The following is a 16,795-nucleotide window of genomic DNA, read 5'->3' on the forward strand; positions in this document are numbered from 1 at the left end:
ATCTAATTTGATGTGGGAGATTCGTTTCATAGACTCGATTAGGAAGGCTTGCTGTTTGGGGAAACCTTGATGAATATAATACTAAGTCTCCTCTGTGGTAGAATACCACCAATCCAGTCTGAAATTTTCTTTATTTAAGTTGAAAACAAGTTTGTTTTCAGCTTGGAGGGGAATCCCCATGTTAATTTTAAACCTTTTCAGTTCTAACTCTGAAGTTGATTCTGTAGTTGTGCTGCTAGAGCAACGTAAATAAACATAAGGGGCAAGAGCAAAACATGCATAATTAACACAATCATGCTACCAAGCACCAAGAATCAACTCCCTTGACCAAAAAAGGTGTTAAATCTATATCTATATCTGTAATCTATTTACAGACAGCAACTATAAATAATGTATACAAAATTAAGTCTAAAATTAAATTTTTAGTGACGTGGGCTACTTGCAGCTGAAGGGAACAGCCTTTCCAAAGCTAACAGGTGCTTCAAAGTTGTTAAAATGAAGCGTGTTGGTCTTTATTTCAAAGCATTTACTCAAAAATGTTTTCCCCCCTTTTTACTTAAAGAAATTTTAACAGGTGTAATAAAAGTTTATGAATCAGAGATGGATGTTCCTGTTTGTCTAGAAGACTGTTTCAATTGCTTATTCCTTCGTGCAGAACCCGCCTGCTTTGCTCCTCTGCAGTTTCATCTGGGAAGCTGGTGTCCAATCCTTTTGCACAGAGCACAAAGACAGGGCATGGGCGGCACTGCCTCAGTCACAAGCACAGGTTGGTGTCTTGCGAAAGGTGACGAGACAGCTCAGCTCTTGTGAAGGCAAGACCCTATTGCCACATAGAGAAGTGCAAGAGTACTGCCACAAGAGATGTCAAAGAAAGAGATATCCAGGGCTGTTTGCCTCCTTCCAGTCCAAACCGTGGGGCCTATGGATCCTGACAAGAAGTGAAGATGGTTGAGGGATGAGTACAGTAAAAGGCATCTGAAAGCCAGGAGCTGTTTGCTATGTTGGACCCTAAGGATATTATCCAAGTATCTCATCCAACTGCCTTTCCTGATGAGCGCAATTAAACCCCATGAAATAAACCATAATTGCAGGTTGGGAGTGCTTTAAGTGTTTTACAGTAGCATTATCTGCTCTGTAAGCGCTTCCAGCCAAAAAGGATCCACTCCACACCTGCAGCATTTGCAACACCAGCAGGATGAAAGGCAATCTCCCATTTCAGGAATGCACTCTGAAGAAGTGAGGAAGTTTGTTCGGGTTAGCCTGCCACCATCCTGGTTAAGAATGAGGAAAATATGCATCCAGGCTTCATGGGTAGTACCTTTTCCTATGCTTTTTTTCATGCAGAGAACTGATTTTTAAAGCATTTTATACATCAGCTGCTTCCTAGGCAGCAATGCTGGGTCACACGTTGAGCAAACCAGCTGAGAGAGTCTAAGCAATAAATGGTGGCACTTGATAGCAGAGAGTTATGTGCATCCATGCAAGTCTCTACAAGAATATGGCTTTCAAGACATTTCATCCAGCTTGGCAGAGATACCATAGATCCATGGGTACTGTGGTCTCATGGACAGAAACAAACATGAAAGGTCATGTGGTTGGTGGTTAGTTTTACTCAGGGTGAGTTAGAAAGCTCTTGCAGGAACAAAGGCATGCAGAGTAAATGCTGGCATGGGAGGGAGCAGCACTGAATGCCTGGAACTGAGGGAAGCAGGGCCATAGTGGGTGGCACAGACAGACAAATACCTCACTGGACACGGCACCAAAAAGCATTTACAGAGCCATTGGCTGTGTGAGGAGCGGCTTGGTGATTTGCATATGTGCAAATTCCCCACCTGTGGGCATGATCTTAGTGGACTCTTTCAGTAAAGCCAGTATTTAAGTTGTGCTACAACACCATAAGGCAATGGACCTCTTCTGATGTCATAGGTGTATTTACCTATATTTCTCTAAATGCTTCTTTCAGATCACTCAAATTTAGTTTACTGTTGTTGGGCTTTTTGGTTGGTGGTGATGGTGGTTTTGATTTTTTTTCCAGAATAGAAAACCCATGCAGATTTTCAGAATAAAATGTGGCAATGTCGTTGCTCACTGTGAGTGCAGACACACATCCTGCTTGTTTTGTGCCTGCTCAGGCAGGGCTTTAAACAATCATTTGCTTCTCTCTTATCTTCCCTGCACATGAGCCAAGAAAATGAAAGGGTGGCAGGTCACCAGGAACCAGGATTGCTGCTGAAAGCCTGTTGATGTTAACACAAAGGTACAGGGAAAAGGTGTCTGCTTTCAGGTTGTTGGGAAGTTTGGAGTTGCCAGACATTATAAACTTTTCTACATCATTTGTTAATAATGATGTCGCAGGGGGCATCTGGGAGGCCACTGAAGAAAGAGCAAGCTTTCCAGGATCCTGTCTGGTCAGTTGCCCAAGCATGGATAAGAAAGCCATCTCAAGAAAATAATCTGTCCCTCATGCTACCAGACCTGACTGATGCCTGAATGGCAATGCTTTCACCTCCCTTTAGTGTCAAAAGAGCTTTCTGCAGGTGAGCTGCTGCTTGTATTCCTAATCAAGTTCCAATTCTTCATGCAGCTAATTCTTCTAAGTCTGATTAACTTTGGTGGGCTGGCTCACATAAAGGTAAATGTGTGTGGAAGGACTTGCAGGATCAGATCTTGAGCAGTCAGCATCTTACTCTGCTACCTAAAGGCCCCATGACTTTATGCACTGATTGCATGTTCCTTAATAAATCCTGAGCTTCTCTTGCCATTTCTTCCATCTGCCTCCAAAACCATATTGCCTTTGTTTTGAATGTCTTCTTAACTGTTGTTTTATCCTGCTGAGCTCAGACAAACAAGCAAGGTGAAAAGCAGTGCTGTGATGCAAACTCGTGACACTGTAATAGATGTTTATCACCCATTCAGGTAGCATAATTGCTTTTAAGATGCCGCTCCCTTCAATTAGAGCCATACAGGTCAGATGCAATGCTTTTGATGCTTAATGTTAAGAACAAGGCTTCAAGTGTGCATAATTTTGTTTTGCTTTTTTACAGAGTCCCAATTTGTCGTTCTTCAAGGCACAGTTTTTGTTTCCCGTGACTCAATGCTAATACCCTTGCTTAAAGCAAACACTTCCTGGGATCTTTCCCTTGTGTTTTTTATATTTTTTGGTACGGTCTCAGCTGTGTTTGGTGTTAGCAAGCTTTCTGGTGAACCATAACCACTATTTTCCTATTAAACTTCTTTTAAAAGCTGGGAGCTATCATTCCCATAACAAAGTGCTGAATGTGGAGCTGATGAGGAAAAAGCATCATCACTAAATCCCTTTCAGACAGGGTATCTCATAAAACTTTGCTGTACCTGTTTCCATCAGGAATCAGTTATAAATTATGAAAGTCTTATTTTACTGACTGTGTCCTCAGTACACTCTGTTCATTTAGCTGCTCTCACTTGCATTTCAACATGCAAAATACCTTTACATACCATAAAATCAGTGATATTTTCAATTCCTCCTCACAAAATCCCATTGATTTTATATGAACCTTTTGTATCCGTCCCACACTGATTTACTCTTTGGGTTTTAAAACTGATCATGCTAGGACTTCATTGTGGACCTAGAGAGGGTTTCTATGTTACTCAAGATCTCTGTCTGATGCATTTTCAGCTGCAGGACCAATTGCATTAGATTCAATCACCAGCACAGTGACAGACTGAATGAGCATCCAGGTTGGTTTTGGCAGTTCTGGTTTCCTGTATCACTTGTTCCATTTAAACCATGGAAGTGGCTACATGGAAATGTCAGGTTACTTTCAGTTTTGAGAGACCTGTTGTTCTTTGTTCTCTTTCGGTGAAATAATATGAAGGTGATGATGTTACTTGGTCGACAGATCCCTTGTCTGCATTTCTGCCATCAGAAGCCATCCCTCAGCTCATCGCAAGCACTTCACTATGCATGGAGATGAGATGAGCTTGTGGTCTATCATTAAACCATGCTGTGAGTTACACACTCACCCTGGTCAGGTACAGCCCTTAGTCCACGATTTCACAGAGCATCATCAGTCTTATCTGAACTCATTTCTTTTGCTGTCCTGCAATCTCTGTCCCTCTTAACCCCCAAGAACTCAACCACCCACTTTCTTTCGCTGTCCTGCAATCTCTGTCCCTCTTAACCCCCAAGAACTCAACCACCCACAGCCAGCCCCGTTTCACACAGGACGGATGAGAGGGCACCGCCTCGCCCCCGCAGTTTCCCGGGCGGGTATGTGGCGAGCGAGCTCCGAGCTCCCTCAGGACGGAGTGGGGTCCCGGGGCTGTCGTGGCTGAGCTCCAAGCTCCCTCAGGACGGAGCGGGGTCCCGGGGCTATCGGGGCCGAGCTCCAAGCTCTCTCAAGACGGAGTGGGGTCCCGGGGCTGTCGGGGCCGAGCTCCGAGCTCCCTGAGAACGGAGCGAGTCCCGGGGCTGTCGGGGCCGAGCTCCGAGCTCCCTCAGGACGGAGCGGGGTCCCGGGGCTGTCGAGGCCGAGCTCCGAGCTCCCTCAGGACGGAGCGGGGTCCCGGGGCTGTCGGGGCCAAGCCCGAGGCGAGCGGCGGCCGCTGGGTGGCAACAGCCGCCCGCCGGAGAGGAGAGAGAGCAGGGAGAGGAAGAGGAGACAGGAAGAGAGGGAGAGAGGGGAGGATGCTGGCGCTAAGTATGGTCCCGAGTGTCTCCCCGTGCCCCCCTAAAAACAGACGCCAGAAGGGTCAAACACCCTGAAGGCCTCCTCAGGCACCTGAAAAGGCGCTGTTTCGTACATGGCAGCAACCAATTCCTCGGTGCGGCCTCGAAACAAAACCCTGGATCACCCAGGGCACAGGTGAGCTCCGTTTAGGGGAATCCTTCTCGTTTGGACGCGGAGAGTTCCCCTGCCTCTGCTGGAGGGACAGCTGCTCACCCTTGCCACACCAGTGCCGTTTCCTCAGAGGAGCAGCCACCCTGTGAACCACGTGTGACCGCTCCGTGCCTGAAGGAACCATCTCTAAAAGACTGGGAGGGCAGGGTGCGTTCATTCCCAGTGCCCCCTGTCCAAGAGAACTCTTGGTCACAGCTTTGTTTATGCATTTTATTCCTTTTAGTTTCGGGGTAGTTTACAGATGAGATTATCACCCTAATCATCCTTATATCGACAAAAACTGGAAGAATTTAACAAACAGCTCTTTTCCTCTCCTGTATTGAGCAGAGAAAGGCGCCGGGAATGTCCTTCTCCCGTTCGGCTTGGCATTTCCCCGGTATTCCCCCATTTCAGCGGGGGCAGTCCCAGCATTACACATCCCTGGCCCCCAGTGTCGCGGCTCGGGATGGCAAGGGGGCTGAGCCATCGCTATTTCCCAGCTCTGTGGGTTTAATCTGCTTTAAAGGTTAACTCTGCTTCTTTGGTCAACTCCAGATTGACCTCATCTTCAAGCAGCTCCTCAATGTAAAAAATTTCTTCAGGCCGAGGCACAGGGACAAACCTGAGCTCCGTTTCTACAAAAAGTCCTAAAACCCAACTCCCTGCCTGTCCCTGAACACGGGCCGGAGGGCGGCCTGTGCGGAGCAGGTGTGCGGGACCCCGCACGGCCCCATGGAGGGGGGCACCCGCACGGCCGGGCCGGCGGCATCGGCAGCGCACCGCTCCGCGGCCGCGCACAGCCTCGGACCAAAATGCACGGAGCCCCGCACGCCTGCAGCGGGCCACTTTGCTTTTTAAAAAGGTGCATTCGGGCTTCTTTTTTTTTTTTTTTTTTTTTTTTTTTTTTTTTTTTTTTTTATATCTCCCTCCCCGTTTCATTTATTAAAAAAAAAAAAAAAAAAAAAAAAAAAAAAAAAAAAGAATCCGCGCGGGGCGGCGGCGGCGCTGAGTGGGACGCGCTCCGCCGCGGAGAGCCGGCAGCCCCGGGCCCGCCGCCGCTTGCTCCGCACGGGCGGTGGCGGCGGCGGGGCCGGCAGCAGCACCTCCCACGGCCCCGGAGCCCGCCGCCCCTCCGCGCCCGCCGCTCCGCCGCGCTCCGCGCCTCCTCCGCCGCCCCGCCGCCGGCCCCAGGCCCGCGCCGCGATGGAGGGCGGGCCCGGACCGCGGGGGGCTGCTCTCCTCCCCCCGCCGCCGCCTATTTTTTTTTTCTCTTCTTTTTTTTTCTTTTAAGCACCCCCCCTCCCCATTTCCCCCTTTTCTTGAATGAAGCGTGAGGCGGAGCTCTAGGAAACCACCGCGCCCGGCTACGCCGCGCGGGGCCGGAGCCACCCCTCGGGCTCCGCTCCTCCCCGCCTCTCCCCGCCCCCGCCGCTCCGCTCCGCTCCCCCCGCCGCTGCCGCCGCCGCCGCCGCCGCCGGGAGAGCTCCCCGCCCGCGCCCGCCGCCGCTCGGAGCCGCCGCCGCCGTCCGGAGCCGCCGCCGGCAGCAGCAGCGCGGAGCGCCCGGAGGAGCCGCCCCCGGCCGGCGGGGTGCGCGGGGCTGCGCGGGCGGGCGGGCGGGCGGGCAGCGGCGCCGCGGCCGCGGTCCCCATCGGCACCAGTCACACCGCACACACGCCCCGTCCGCGCCCCTCTTCGGCAGCGCCGGGGGCTCTTCCTCCGCCGATACAAAGCTGCTCGGGAAATGGCAGCAGTCAAAAGCAATTTTCCTTCTTTATTTTCGTTTTTTAATTAATTTTTTGCGCTCTTTCCTGTGAGAAAGAATTAATTTCCTAAATACATACAATTTTTTTTTTTAAATTTTTAAATTTTTTGGGTGTGTGCGTGCGTGTGTGTGGAAGCACCGGGTTCCTGCGATCGGTGTCTGAATGAAACTACGTAAATGCATATGTCTGTACGTTGCACTGGAGGGAAAAACAGAGCACTTCTGCGAGAGCTTGGATTCAAATGTGGTTCATCTGGTCTCCAGGATTTTCCGTCTCTTTGGGGTTGTTCGCCTTCCCGGTCTGCGAGGCGGGATTTTCTGAGCTTTGACACATCTTTGGAGATGTCTGTTAAACAGGAGTCTGGGAAAAAACATTTGAAATCGTAGAATTTTTTTTTTTTGCCCCTTTCCCATCCCCTTGTTGACTTGAAGCATCAAAGCAACCAGAACTTCATGCTTCTGAAGACTTGTGATGTTTGGATTTTATTGTTGCTATTTTTCTTTTAGAGGAAACTTGACAGAGGAACATATTTATAGTCCAAGTAAGTACTTTACAGAGGAAATTTAGTTTGTGTAACAAAAAAACCCAAAACCTAATGTTGAGGTTTCTAGCATAAAGTGCATTGGATTAACGTCCATCCAAGGCTGCTTTAGCAAATTGTGTTGAATTGCAGTTTTTACAGTGTGTGTTCGTCCGCTCCTTCGTGTCCGTGGTAGTCCAGCACCTAGGGGAAAATGCACCTGATTTTGAGTTGGTATAATATTTTTTAAGATGTATTTCAACACCGAGGAGGAAATGGTCCTAAAGTAAATTTATAATAAGTAATAAATGTGCACCTGGAAGTAAAGTATTTACAGCATTCTAATCCCTATTTATGCCGTGCATCTCAAACCAAGGAGGAAACACTGAGAAGACAAAAGTACCTCCGAGACCCCGAGAGCTCCCCCACACCAGCATGAATGAAACCGTGTCCAATACAATAACTGGATTATAATTTTTGGTGTTATTAATTTTATTATTATTGGCTGCTTTACTTTTTTGGGTTCATCCTGCTCCTCTTCTTCCTCTCTCCCTTCCTCTTGCTGCTTCCTCGTGGGAATTATGGCTCATCCGGGGAGAAGAGGCTACGATAACCGGGAGATAGTGCTGAAGTACATCCATTATAAACTCTCTCAGAGGGGATACGACTGGCCTGCCAGCGAGGACAGGGCATCCCTGCCTCCAGGTCTCTCTGCTCCTGCTGCTGCTGCTGCGGTTGCTGCTGCTGGGACTTCCTCTGATCACACTGGGCCGGTGTCTCCGCACCCCGAGCCCCCCGGCTCGGCTGCTGCTAGCCACGCGCCCCCGGCCGAGGGGCTGCGCCCCGCACCCCAGGTCGTGCACCTCGTCCTGCGCCAGGCGGGGGACGAGTTCTCCCGACGCTACCAGAGGGACTTTGCCCAGATGTCCGGCCAGCTGCACCTGACGCCCCTCACGGCCAGGAGCCGCTTCGTGGCAGTGGTGGAGGAGCTCTTCCGAGATGGGGTTAACTGGGGCAGGATTGTGGCCTTCTTCGAGTTTGGCGGTGTGATGTGCGTGGAGAGCGTCAACCGGGAGATGTCTCACCTCGTGGACAGCATCGCCGCCTGGATGACCGAGTACCTGAACCGGCAGCTGCACAACTGGATCCAGGACAACGGAGGCTGGGTAAGTGCCCCGACTGCTCGGTTCCTTTCCCGTGGCTGGTGGGACCCCAGGCTGGGCAGTGCCCGGCATCGCACTCGTGACAGCAAAAGGTTTGCCCAGGGGGTGTCTGCAGTGAGATGTGCCAAAGCAGTGCAGGCCTTTTGCCAGTTGTCAGGTTTCACCTCCATGCAGGGTAGGGTGGAGTGGTTTGAGGTGAGGAGAACAACTACAGCTTGTGAGCAAAAGGGGTGAGCAAAAGGGGTGAGCAAGGCTCTGTCTTCATCAGCGCTCTGCACTTTCCTGTGGTCTCCAGTTCTCCCGTACACCCTCACCTGCTGGCCGAACGGAGGCAGGTTCCTAGCCAAGGCAGGTTCCTAGCCAAGGCAGGGTCGTGCAGTGGGGTGGGAGGGGGCAGCACAGATGCCCATCCAGCTGCCAGGCAGAAGAGGCACACACACACATTTTGGCATGTCCCAGGCAGTGTCGGGACAGCAGGGGCCACCTGTGTGTGTGTGCCTGCAGTGTCCTTACCTGTGAGGGGTGATGTACCAGACTGGTGTGCAGCAAACATGGGATCCTGGTGTTGCCAACAAGCAGGTGGCCATCAGTGACAGTGCCTGCATCTGAGGTTGTCACTGGAGTGGGGTTTTATGGGATGAAATAAGTCTAGAGTGAAAAACCTTTGTCTTGAGATGAAACAAAGGTGCTGGGAGACGTGTCTGTGGGATTGTTCTGGAAAATGAGTATTTGTTGTGATCTGATGAGTGGCTGTGTTTCTAGGGTAGAGATCACCTCTGTCTGGGGCAGGCTTCAGCATCAACTAGAAAGAGAAGCTTTCCACTGTGGAAAATGGAGAGCTTTTTCACTTGTAGTCAGTTAAAAGCTTTTCCTTTTCCTCTCTCCCTCTCTTTCCAGAATAAGTAACTGCCTTGAATTAGAAGAGTATTTGTTTCCTTTTTTCCTTTATTAGTTGATGTACTGAAACAAAATGTGGTCCCAGCTGCTCTCCCACAAACCAAACCTGTTGTTGTATGTGTAGAGCTTATGATATTACTGTTTTGGAGGGAGAAATGGCTAAAGTTATACTGAAGAAGAAACCTGTGTTGAGAGCTGGCATAACTCACCTAGAAATGGAGGTCAGCTAGGTAGGACGCTGGCAATTTCAGGTTCGGTCTCCTGTGAAATACAGAAAGCTGACTCAATTACACAGCACACCTTTAAGAGGTGTGTGTAGAAAAATGTAAATTACATGTATGTTTCCCAGTTAACATGTTTTTCAAGCTTGGTGTTTGTTAGCACTGGGTCTCTTGGTAAATCAGTGTTAGGCTAAATAATGTGCTGCCTGCATTGACCATCTCTGTTAAAAAATGAAGGTGTTGCCTTCCCTGCTGCTGAACCTGCCTGACTAAAGGGGATTCGTGTCCAGGGATGCAGAGGACATCTCCTGCTGCTGTAACAGAGGGAGCAAGGCTTTGGGGCCCTTTTCTCAGCAGGAATCCACACTGCGCACCTCCCAGAGGAGTGCTGCTGATCCCTGCCTACAAGTCACACTGGAGGCAGGATTATTCTCCTGCTCTCCTCTGCTTCCATCAAGAAGAAAAAAAAAATCAAGATTCATGGGGCCAGAAGGGGGAGCAAAAAATGTGTGTGTGTGTGTCTGTGTGTCTGTGTGTCTGTGTATTATATACAAATAGGCACACATACACAGACACACACTTATGTATATACACACATACATACAGCATGGCTCCAGCACTTGGGACCACACTTGGGAGAGGCAGGTCTATCCCCTGACCCCCTAGTGCATGGATCACTACAGAGGGTTTGTTAGTGCTGTGGGGGTCTTTTTTCACAAAACAGGTAACTGGAGGGAAAAAAAACCTGAATGGTTCAGGGTTTTGGAGAGCTTGGCTTGTTCAGAGACGAGCAGCTAAAGGGTTAGGGATTTTGGAATTGCACTTCTGGGCTGGGATGCCTGACTTGTGCGTAAGTCCCTCCTCAGGCTGGAAGCCCGTCTGCGGAGCTGGGGCCCTCGGTTCGCTCCAGAGCCAGTGAAGTCATTCTGTTGACTCCAGTGAGCTTTGGATCAAATCGTGAGCATGCTGGAGATGTATTGTCCTGTGGGTGTATTGTGTAAAGAGAAACATAAATAATGAATAAAACCGAGAATGTGAAAAGACAGGTGTGACCAGGCGTGATTGGCCAGAGGAGGCGAGTGCTGGAGCTGTTGCTCGATAGTTAGAAGTACAAGAAACTTGGACTGTAAGCAATCACTGCCTTCAAAAGGAAAGGATTCTTCTTATCAGTAGCCATTTAATTGTTTATTGAGGTTTCCTGTCAACAAAAGCTCCAGAATTTGGATGCACGTGATGCTGTTTACTGTCTCTTGTTATTTGTAACGTACACATGGAAGATGTGCAAAATACTACCTGAAGGTGGCTTTTGCTTGTCTCTCTGATATATGGCTGGTACCTTTGAGCCCTAGCATTATTAAACACAGGCAAAACCTTATAGCTGGTTACAAAGAACAAAAGACTAACCTGAAGTTGCAAACACAGCTTTTGGGATCCTCTCTTCAGGCAGAAGAAATCAAGGAGGGCGTGGGGCAGTGGATTTTCCTTTTCTTTTTCTTTTCTTTTTCTAGATTTCAGGATCTGTCAGTGTAAAAGGATGCTTTAATACATGTGCTCGGTCTTCAACTTGCTTCTTGCACCATACCCCATGTATGAACCTTATTCATAAATGGCTCTTCCAGAGTGACTTTGTATGTGGTCATGCTTGGTAGGACTTCAGGACAGCCTCTTGCAAGATCTCCCTGTCATGCAGGGTGCTACGACAGGCAGAAGCCCTGGCTGCTGTAGCCTTCTCCTCCTTTATATTTTGGCTCCCTGGTAGTTTGTGGAGTGGTAAGTTTATTAGAGGCTGCACAGTTCCAGAGAAGAGAGTGTCACAGTTAGTCATGAGAGCATGTTTTACACAGCAGGTAATTTGGGCAACATGAGCCTTGTGTCTCATGAATGGGCCTGTGTCTTATACTCAGGTCTGAAATTTGGTTGAGGTGTTTTTCTTTTTTGTCTGTTTGGTCTGAATCCATTCTATAAGTTGGCAATGTGTTTTCAGGATGTGAATTCTTTATATTACAAGAGAAACAAAGAAGGAAAGCATATTGAAGGGCAGGGTGGGAGGGGGATATAGCTGGTGGAGTATAAATTTTAGGCACTAGACATTGCTGATAATGGTGTCTGGGGCTGTTAATGCCCTTACAATACACGGCCTCATGGGTTTGTTCAAAACTTAGAAAAAGCAACAGATGGGGACGGCACGTAATCTGCATTATTAGCTTGTGGTTCTGGTGGCAAATAAATGCTGCTTTCAAAGATTTTCACTTTGGCCAGGATACCGCAATATTGTACTTTGGCCTGATAACATCTTAATTGTATTAAAAAAGAAAAAAAGAGGAGAACTAGCTCATCTCTGCAATTTTGTGGTACTTGGTATAATATATGCTTTCTGATTAAAAACTTAATGGCTTCATTTTAATTTCCAGAGCTACAGAAGGACTGGCTTGGCAGTGGCCTGTCGCACTTGGCAACTTTTTTTGACGTTGACGTGGGGAACACTGAAGGGATGCAGTTGGTGTGGGAGAAACAACTGTGTTTGTCTTGCAGTGATGGGTTCCCTCTTTGGGCACACAACCTAACAGACGTGGGAGCCATGCTTGGCTCTGGGCACTTCTAGTCCAGCATATGGCTTTCTCCCCAAGCTGTTCAAGAAAAAAACAAGAGCATGAGCACTACAGAAGGAGACACAGGCACCATCATATTTACATAGACATGTACATTTTGATATAAAGTATGAGAAGAAGCCCAGGTGAGAGAACCAGAGAGAAGATTCAGCCAAGAACACTTAATTTTAAATTACTGTATTTACATTTGAACCAGGAATGCAATGGCCATGTACTTTCATGTGATTCTGTTCCTTTATTGTGGTTCTTTATATTCTGCTCGAGAGTTAAGGCCACATACGGGGAAGGATTTAGATGTCTGAAGAGGACCTTAGATGGAACATAAGCACTTGCATCCTCCAAGTGCCTGCCCAGCCAGAGTGGTGATGGAAGTCCCTGGCTTCTCACTGTTCCTCACCCGAGCTAGTCAGGAGCTGGTTCTGCCTTGAGAGAAGGGAGGGACTTCGGGGCTGTGTGGGACACCATTCCCAAGAATCTCCATGTCCCAAAGCTGGCAGACGCCCTTTGGCCCAGCTGCTGTCCCTTAGGTGCCATCCTCACCAGCAAAAGCATCTGAGGAGAAGTCTCCACTTTTCCTGGCAGCTCCTTGGTTTAGGCCTTTCTTGAGCTTTGGCAATGAGACTTTCTTTCTCCAGCCTGGCCGTGGGGCATCACATCTCCAACATCTCTGGAGGTTTACCTTCCAGGTGGCTGCTGATTTTGCTGCGGTGTCTTCCCCTCTGGCAACAGGTCTCCTTCTAATTCTGCAGGGGTGAGATTTCATTTGGTGGAGGAGGAAGAACTAGGGTGTCTAATTCCTGCAGTCTGATGTGTTTTCTCAGGTGGCTGTCCACAGCCAAATGAGTAAATGCTTCTTAGATGAGAAACAAGCCCCCAACTTTCTCTTCTCCTGAGCTGACTGTCCTAATCTCTGATGATTTATTACTATTTTTACTCTTTTATTTTGTGCCTATTAAATAATTAAATTTCTTTGCTTGGTGGCACACCTTGGAAAGGAAGCTGGGAGGATCTCTGTGCCCTGCAGTGGTCCATGGCTGTGTCATGAAGGTGAGGGATGGCAGAGGCGTCAGCCTCCAGGACAGAGCTAGAGATCATGGATCAGTGTGGCACAGGGCCCTTCCAGTGCCCTCATGCATGGGGCACTGGCCACAATCCCATCCCTTCTGGGCTCTGGATTTGGGCTGCTCTGCCAGGCTGCTGCTTGTGCAAGTCTCAAGCAAAAGCCTCTTGCTCTTTCAGCACAGGACTTCACCTGGCTTGCAGAGGGATGCCAGGTGCTTTGCCAAGGAGAGCATGGAGCAGAGGAGCTTTGGCTTTCTTCAGCGGCGACGCGGGACTGAGTCCCCAGTGGGGCTAACCCCAAGTCACTGTTTGACTGGTAAAGGAAACTATCTGAAATCCACTCACTTAGATAAGTGAATTGGCAGTTTCAAGTGTTGCACCTTCTAGGTCCTTTGCCAGTTTTTGTGGCTTTGTGGGTTTATAATCAAATTCTCAAAATATTATCAAAATATTTTTCTTTTTGCTGTTGCTGAAGAGAAAGAAATTTGTTCTGCGGAGCATCTGTGCCGAAGCAAGGAGAAGAGCTAGGGCAGAAAGAGAAAACTATTGTGGTTCTCTAGTCCCTTTCATTTATAATGGCTTTCTCTGTAACTTGCAAAAACAGTGGGCTGCATATTTTCTCAGAAGTCTGTTTTTTTTCTAAAAAAACAAAGAAAATGTATTGACTGTGACCTTTAAAATTTCAGAACCAGGGGTCTCACTTCTGGAGATGATGTCATTTGCCTTGATCTTGCAAATAACTATAAAGTTCAAACAGCAATACTATTAAAAAGTTTTACTTTACTTTCAATATCAAGAAATAAGTTTATTCGGTGTCTGCACTAACACAGGCATCTCCCAAGCTGCTGTGTTCGCTCTGCTGGACAGTAAGGAGCTTAGTTTTTTGAGTATGTAGCTTGAAATTCAGAGTCGGTAATCCATGGAGAAAATCCAGTTGAATTTTTCTGCCGAGGCACAAGCGCTCCTCTGATGGCAAAGCTCGGCTCTAGCGGGAGAATCACAAGACCTATGCAGTGATGTGTGAAATTGCATGTGGAGCAGAAGCATTTTCCCAGCGGCCAGATCCCAGGGCCCGGGCTTCCTAAGGCAGTCTGGGAGCTTTGTACTGCGTGGCCAGCAAACATGGAGCCCTGGTGCTCAATACAGGTGTCCTTGATGAGAGAGAGAGGGTCATCTCTCAGCAGGTTGGGCCTGGCATGGTGGAGAGGTGGATGCAGAAACGGGAGTGGCGCTCATGTGTCGCTCTGAAACCTCTGCTGTGGTTTTGGTCTCGTGTGGTGGTTTGTGCCTGGTGCACAGAAAGCCAGCCAGGCTCTGCCATCACCACCAAGGAGTGCTGGGCTGGGGATTGGGCCAAGGCTGGCTGAAGTGGTGGCTCTCTGCTTGCTGGTGCAGGATGCCAGCAGTTGTGCTGTGTCCTTGTCTCGCACCTTGCTCTGCAGCCCCCTCGCTGAACCAGCCCAAAGCCTTTTATCACCACGGTCCTGCCCCAGGGCTCTGGCAAGGCAGCGGCCACTGGCTTCTGACCTGAGGTCTGGGTAGCCCCAAACTGGGTCAGCAGCCTGGGCAGTCATGGAGCTAAACAACAGTGTAAAAGATCTGACTGAATGATGACTGTCCTGTTAGCAAAGAGGGTTTTTGCTTCTTGCCTGATTAATTTCCATCCCTTTGGGTGATCAGGGTTATGGTGAGACGTTCTGGTTCTCTGCCTGTTTTTACTTTCTGCTTCAAGGTGGAGCAGCAGTCCTCAGCTTCCTGGCTGCCCCTTCCATCCCTGCTGCTGGCCCTGGGCACTGGGTGCTGGGCAGGGCGCTGGGCGCTGCCTCCCGGCCCTCGGGAACTATGTGTGCCAGCTCTGGCCTTGCCCTGCCCACCTCCATCCTTGTTTTATTTTCCTTCACACCCTTGGGAGGGTGGAGCCCAGCCCTGTTTGGTTTGTTGGTTTTTTAAAAATAATTTATTTATGAGCACCTCGTGGCTGCCCTCCTGCTGATTTAGTAATAATAATAACAACATTTGTTACTCAGTGGCAGCAAAATACTGATTATTTCTAAGGGCAGTACCGACCTGTTTTATTTTCCATTTCATATATAATAATAGGATGGATGAAGGTGTGCTATGCTATAAATCTTCTCTTCCCCAGCAGGATAACATCCAGGCCTTGGCAAACATGAATGCTGATGACAGATTTGAGGGATTTTTATTTTACTCTGGCTTTCAGTCTCATTAACAATCTGATGGCTTTTTTTTTGCCTTTATTTTTTTCCTTTTGGCTCCCAAAAGACTATGAAACCAGATAACTTTTCCAAATGCATCTGAAAGTCTGGAATTTATTTTCTGTTATTTTATCTTAATGTTAGCTTGCTGTCATAATTATTGTATATTGATAGACTTTGCAAAATTCCCCCTTGCTGGAAAGTTCCTTGCCAGTTTCTGGATTTTACAGTTAATGAGTAAGAAAACAAATCTGATGTTAGAAAGTGTTGCCATTGACTTCAATAGGAACAGGAAGAGGCACTTAATTGGACAATTGTAGTTGTGTTTACTTTGTATATACGGCAAGAAAAATAAGATCAAATGAAAAAGCCACAGGTTTTCAGCTAATAGAGAGAACCAGCCTTTTCTGCAACACATGATTAACCTTTGGAAGTTGTTTTCATGGGAAAGCTGTGAGTGAAAGTACTGAGTTGCATCCAGGAAAGGTTTAGATATGTATTTATAAGAGTAAGGAAAACATCTGTACTGCTGTTTGAGTGAAATTGCTTGAAAGGGCAGTCATACAGCTTGGGGTAAATGTAACATCAGCTGCTGAAATCAGATCACCAGGTGCTGAGTGTAGAGCTTTCTCCAGGTAATGCTATTTCAAAATTATCAACTCCATTACTTCTCCCCCAGAGCACCTGGTGTTGGTTGGTGACTGGGGATACTGGGATGGATGTGCTGCTGGCTCATCCATCCAGGGAAAACTTACTCCTGCATGTGTTTTGTTAAGGTAATTTCAAATGCACTTGATGTGTTTCTGCACCTACATCTTAGAATTTATGTGTTTGTGCTGAAACTGGGGTTCTGTTGTGCATTGCCGTTTCTCATTTAAAGTTGCAAGCCAGTCCTCCTTGTATTTGTCATCGAAGTTCTGCAAAAAGAACCAGGTGCTGGATTTGACTGTGGTTTGACTCGATGATCTTAGAGGTCTTTTCCAACCTAAATGATTCTGTGATTCTATGATTTTGAAAGAAATAGTCTGCATCCTTCAGTGCATACATAATTTTATTGCTATTTATATTAGGAAGCATGAAAAGAATGATTCTGCTTTGTTGATTGAAAAGGCAGCTCAGTGGGTTTCAGGACAATTTTGTGAGTAATTTAAGAATGTGGGCCAGGTACAATAAAAAAGGAAAGGCCTCATTTTACCCCGCATAGTGACTGAAAGAGGCCATCACACAGTTTGAGAAAGTAACTAAGAGTCAAAACTTAACTTCCTCTTCTTGCTCTAGTACTGAGTACACGATAGGAAATGGGGCAAATCACTAATATCTCTCTTTTTCAGTTAACCCATATATGAAGTAGGTATTCTTGCTATACAGCACACAAGGTATGGGAAATTTGTTGTTGCCCATCATGCTATCATGAACTGAGCTGATGATCTATAATTTAAAAAAAAAAAGAGTGATACAAGGTACAATTTTGAGCAAAATGTCCA

General features: G+C 47.8%; 1 protein-coding gene across 1 annotated transcript in view; it reads left to right on the plus strand.

Moving 5' to 3' along the window:
* Positions 1 to 6,512: 6,512 nt before the first annotated feature.
* Positions 6,513 to 16,795, plus strand: part of BCL2 (BCL2 apoptosis regulator) — a 96,653-nt gene continuing 86,370 nt past the window's right edge. Inside the window, exon 1 of the mRNA XM_063162018.1 lies at positions 6,513 to 8,309. Coding sequence (XP_063018088.1) covers positions 7,725 to 8,309 — 585 coding nt within the window. The 5' untranslated portion in view covers positions 6,513 to 7,724. The remainder of the gene's footprint in view (positions 8,310 to 16,795) is intronic.

The sequence above is a fragment of the Melospiza melodia genome, chromosome 1, assembly GCF_035770615.1.
Source record: "Melospiza melodia melodia isolate bMelMel2 chromosome 1, bMelMel2.pri, whole genome shotgun sequence".
Lineage (NCBI taxonomy): Eukaryota > Metazoa > Chordata > Aves > Passeriformes > Passerellidae > Melospiza > Melospiza melodia.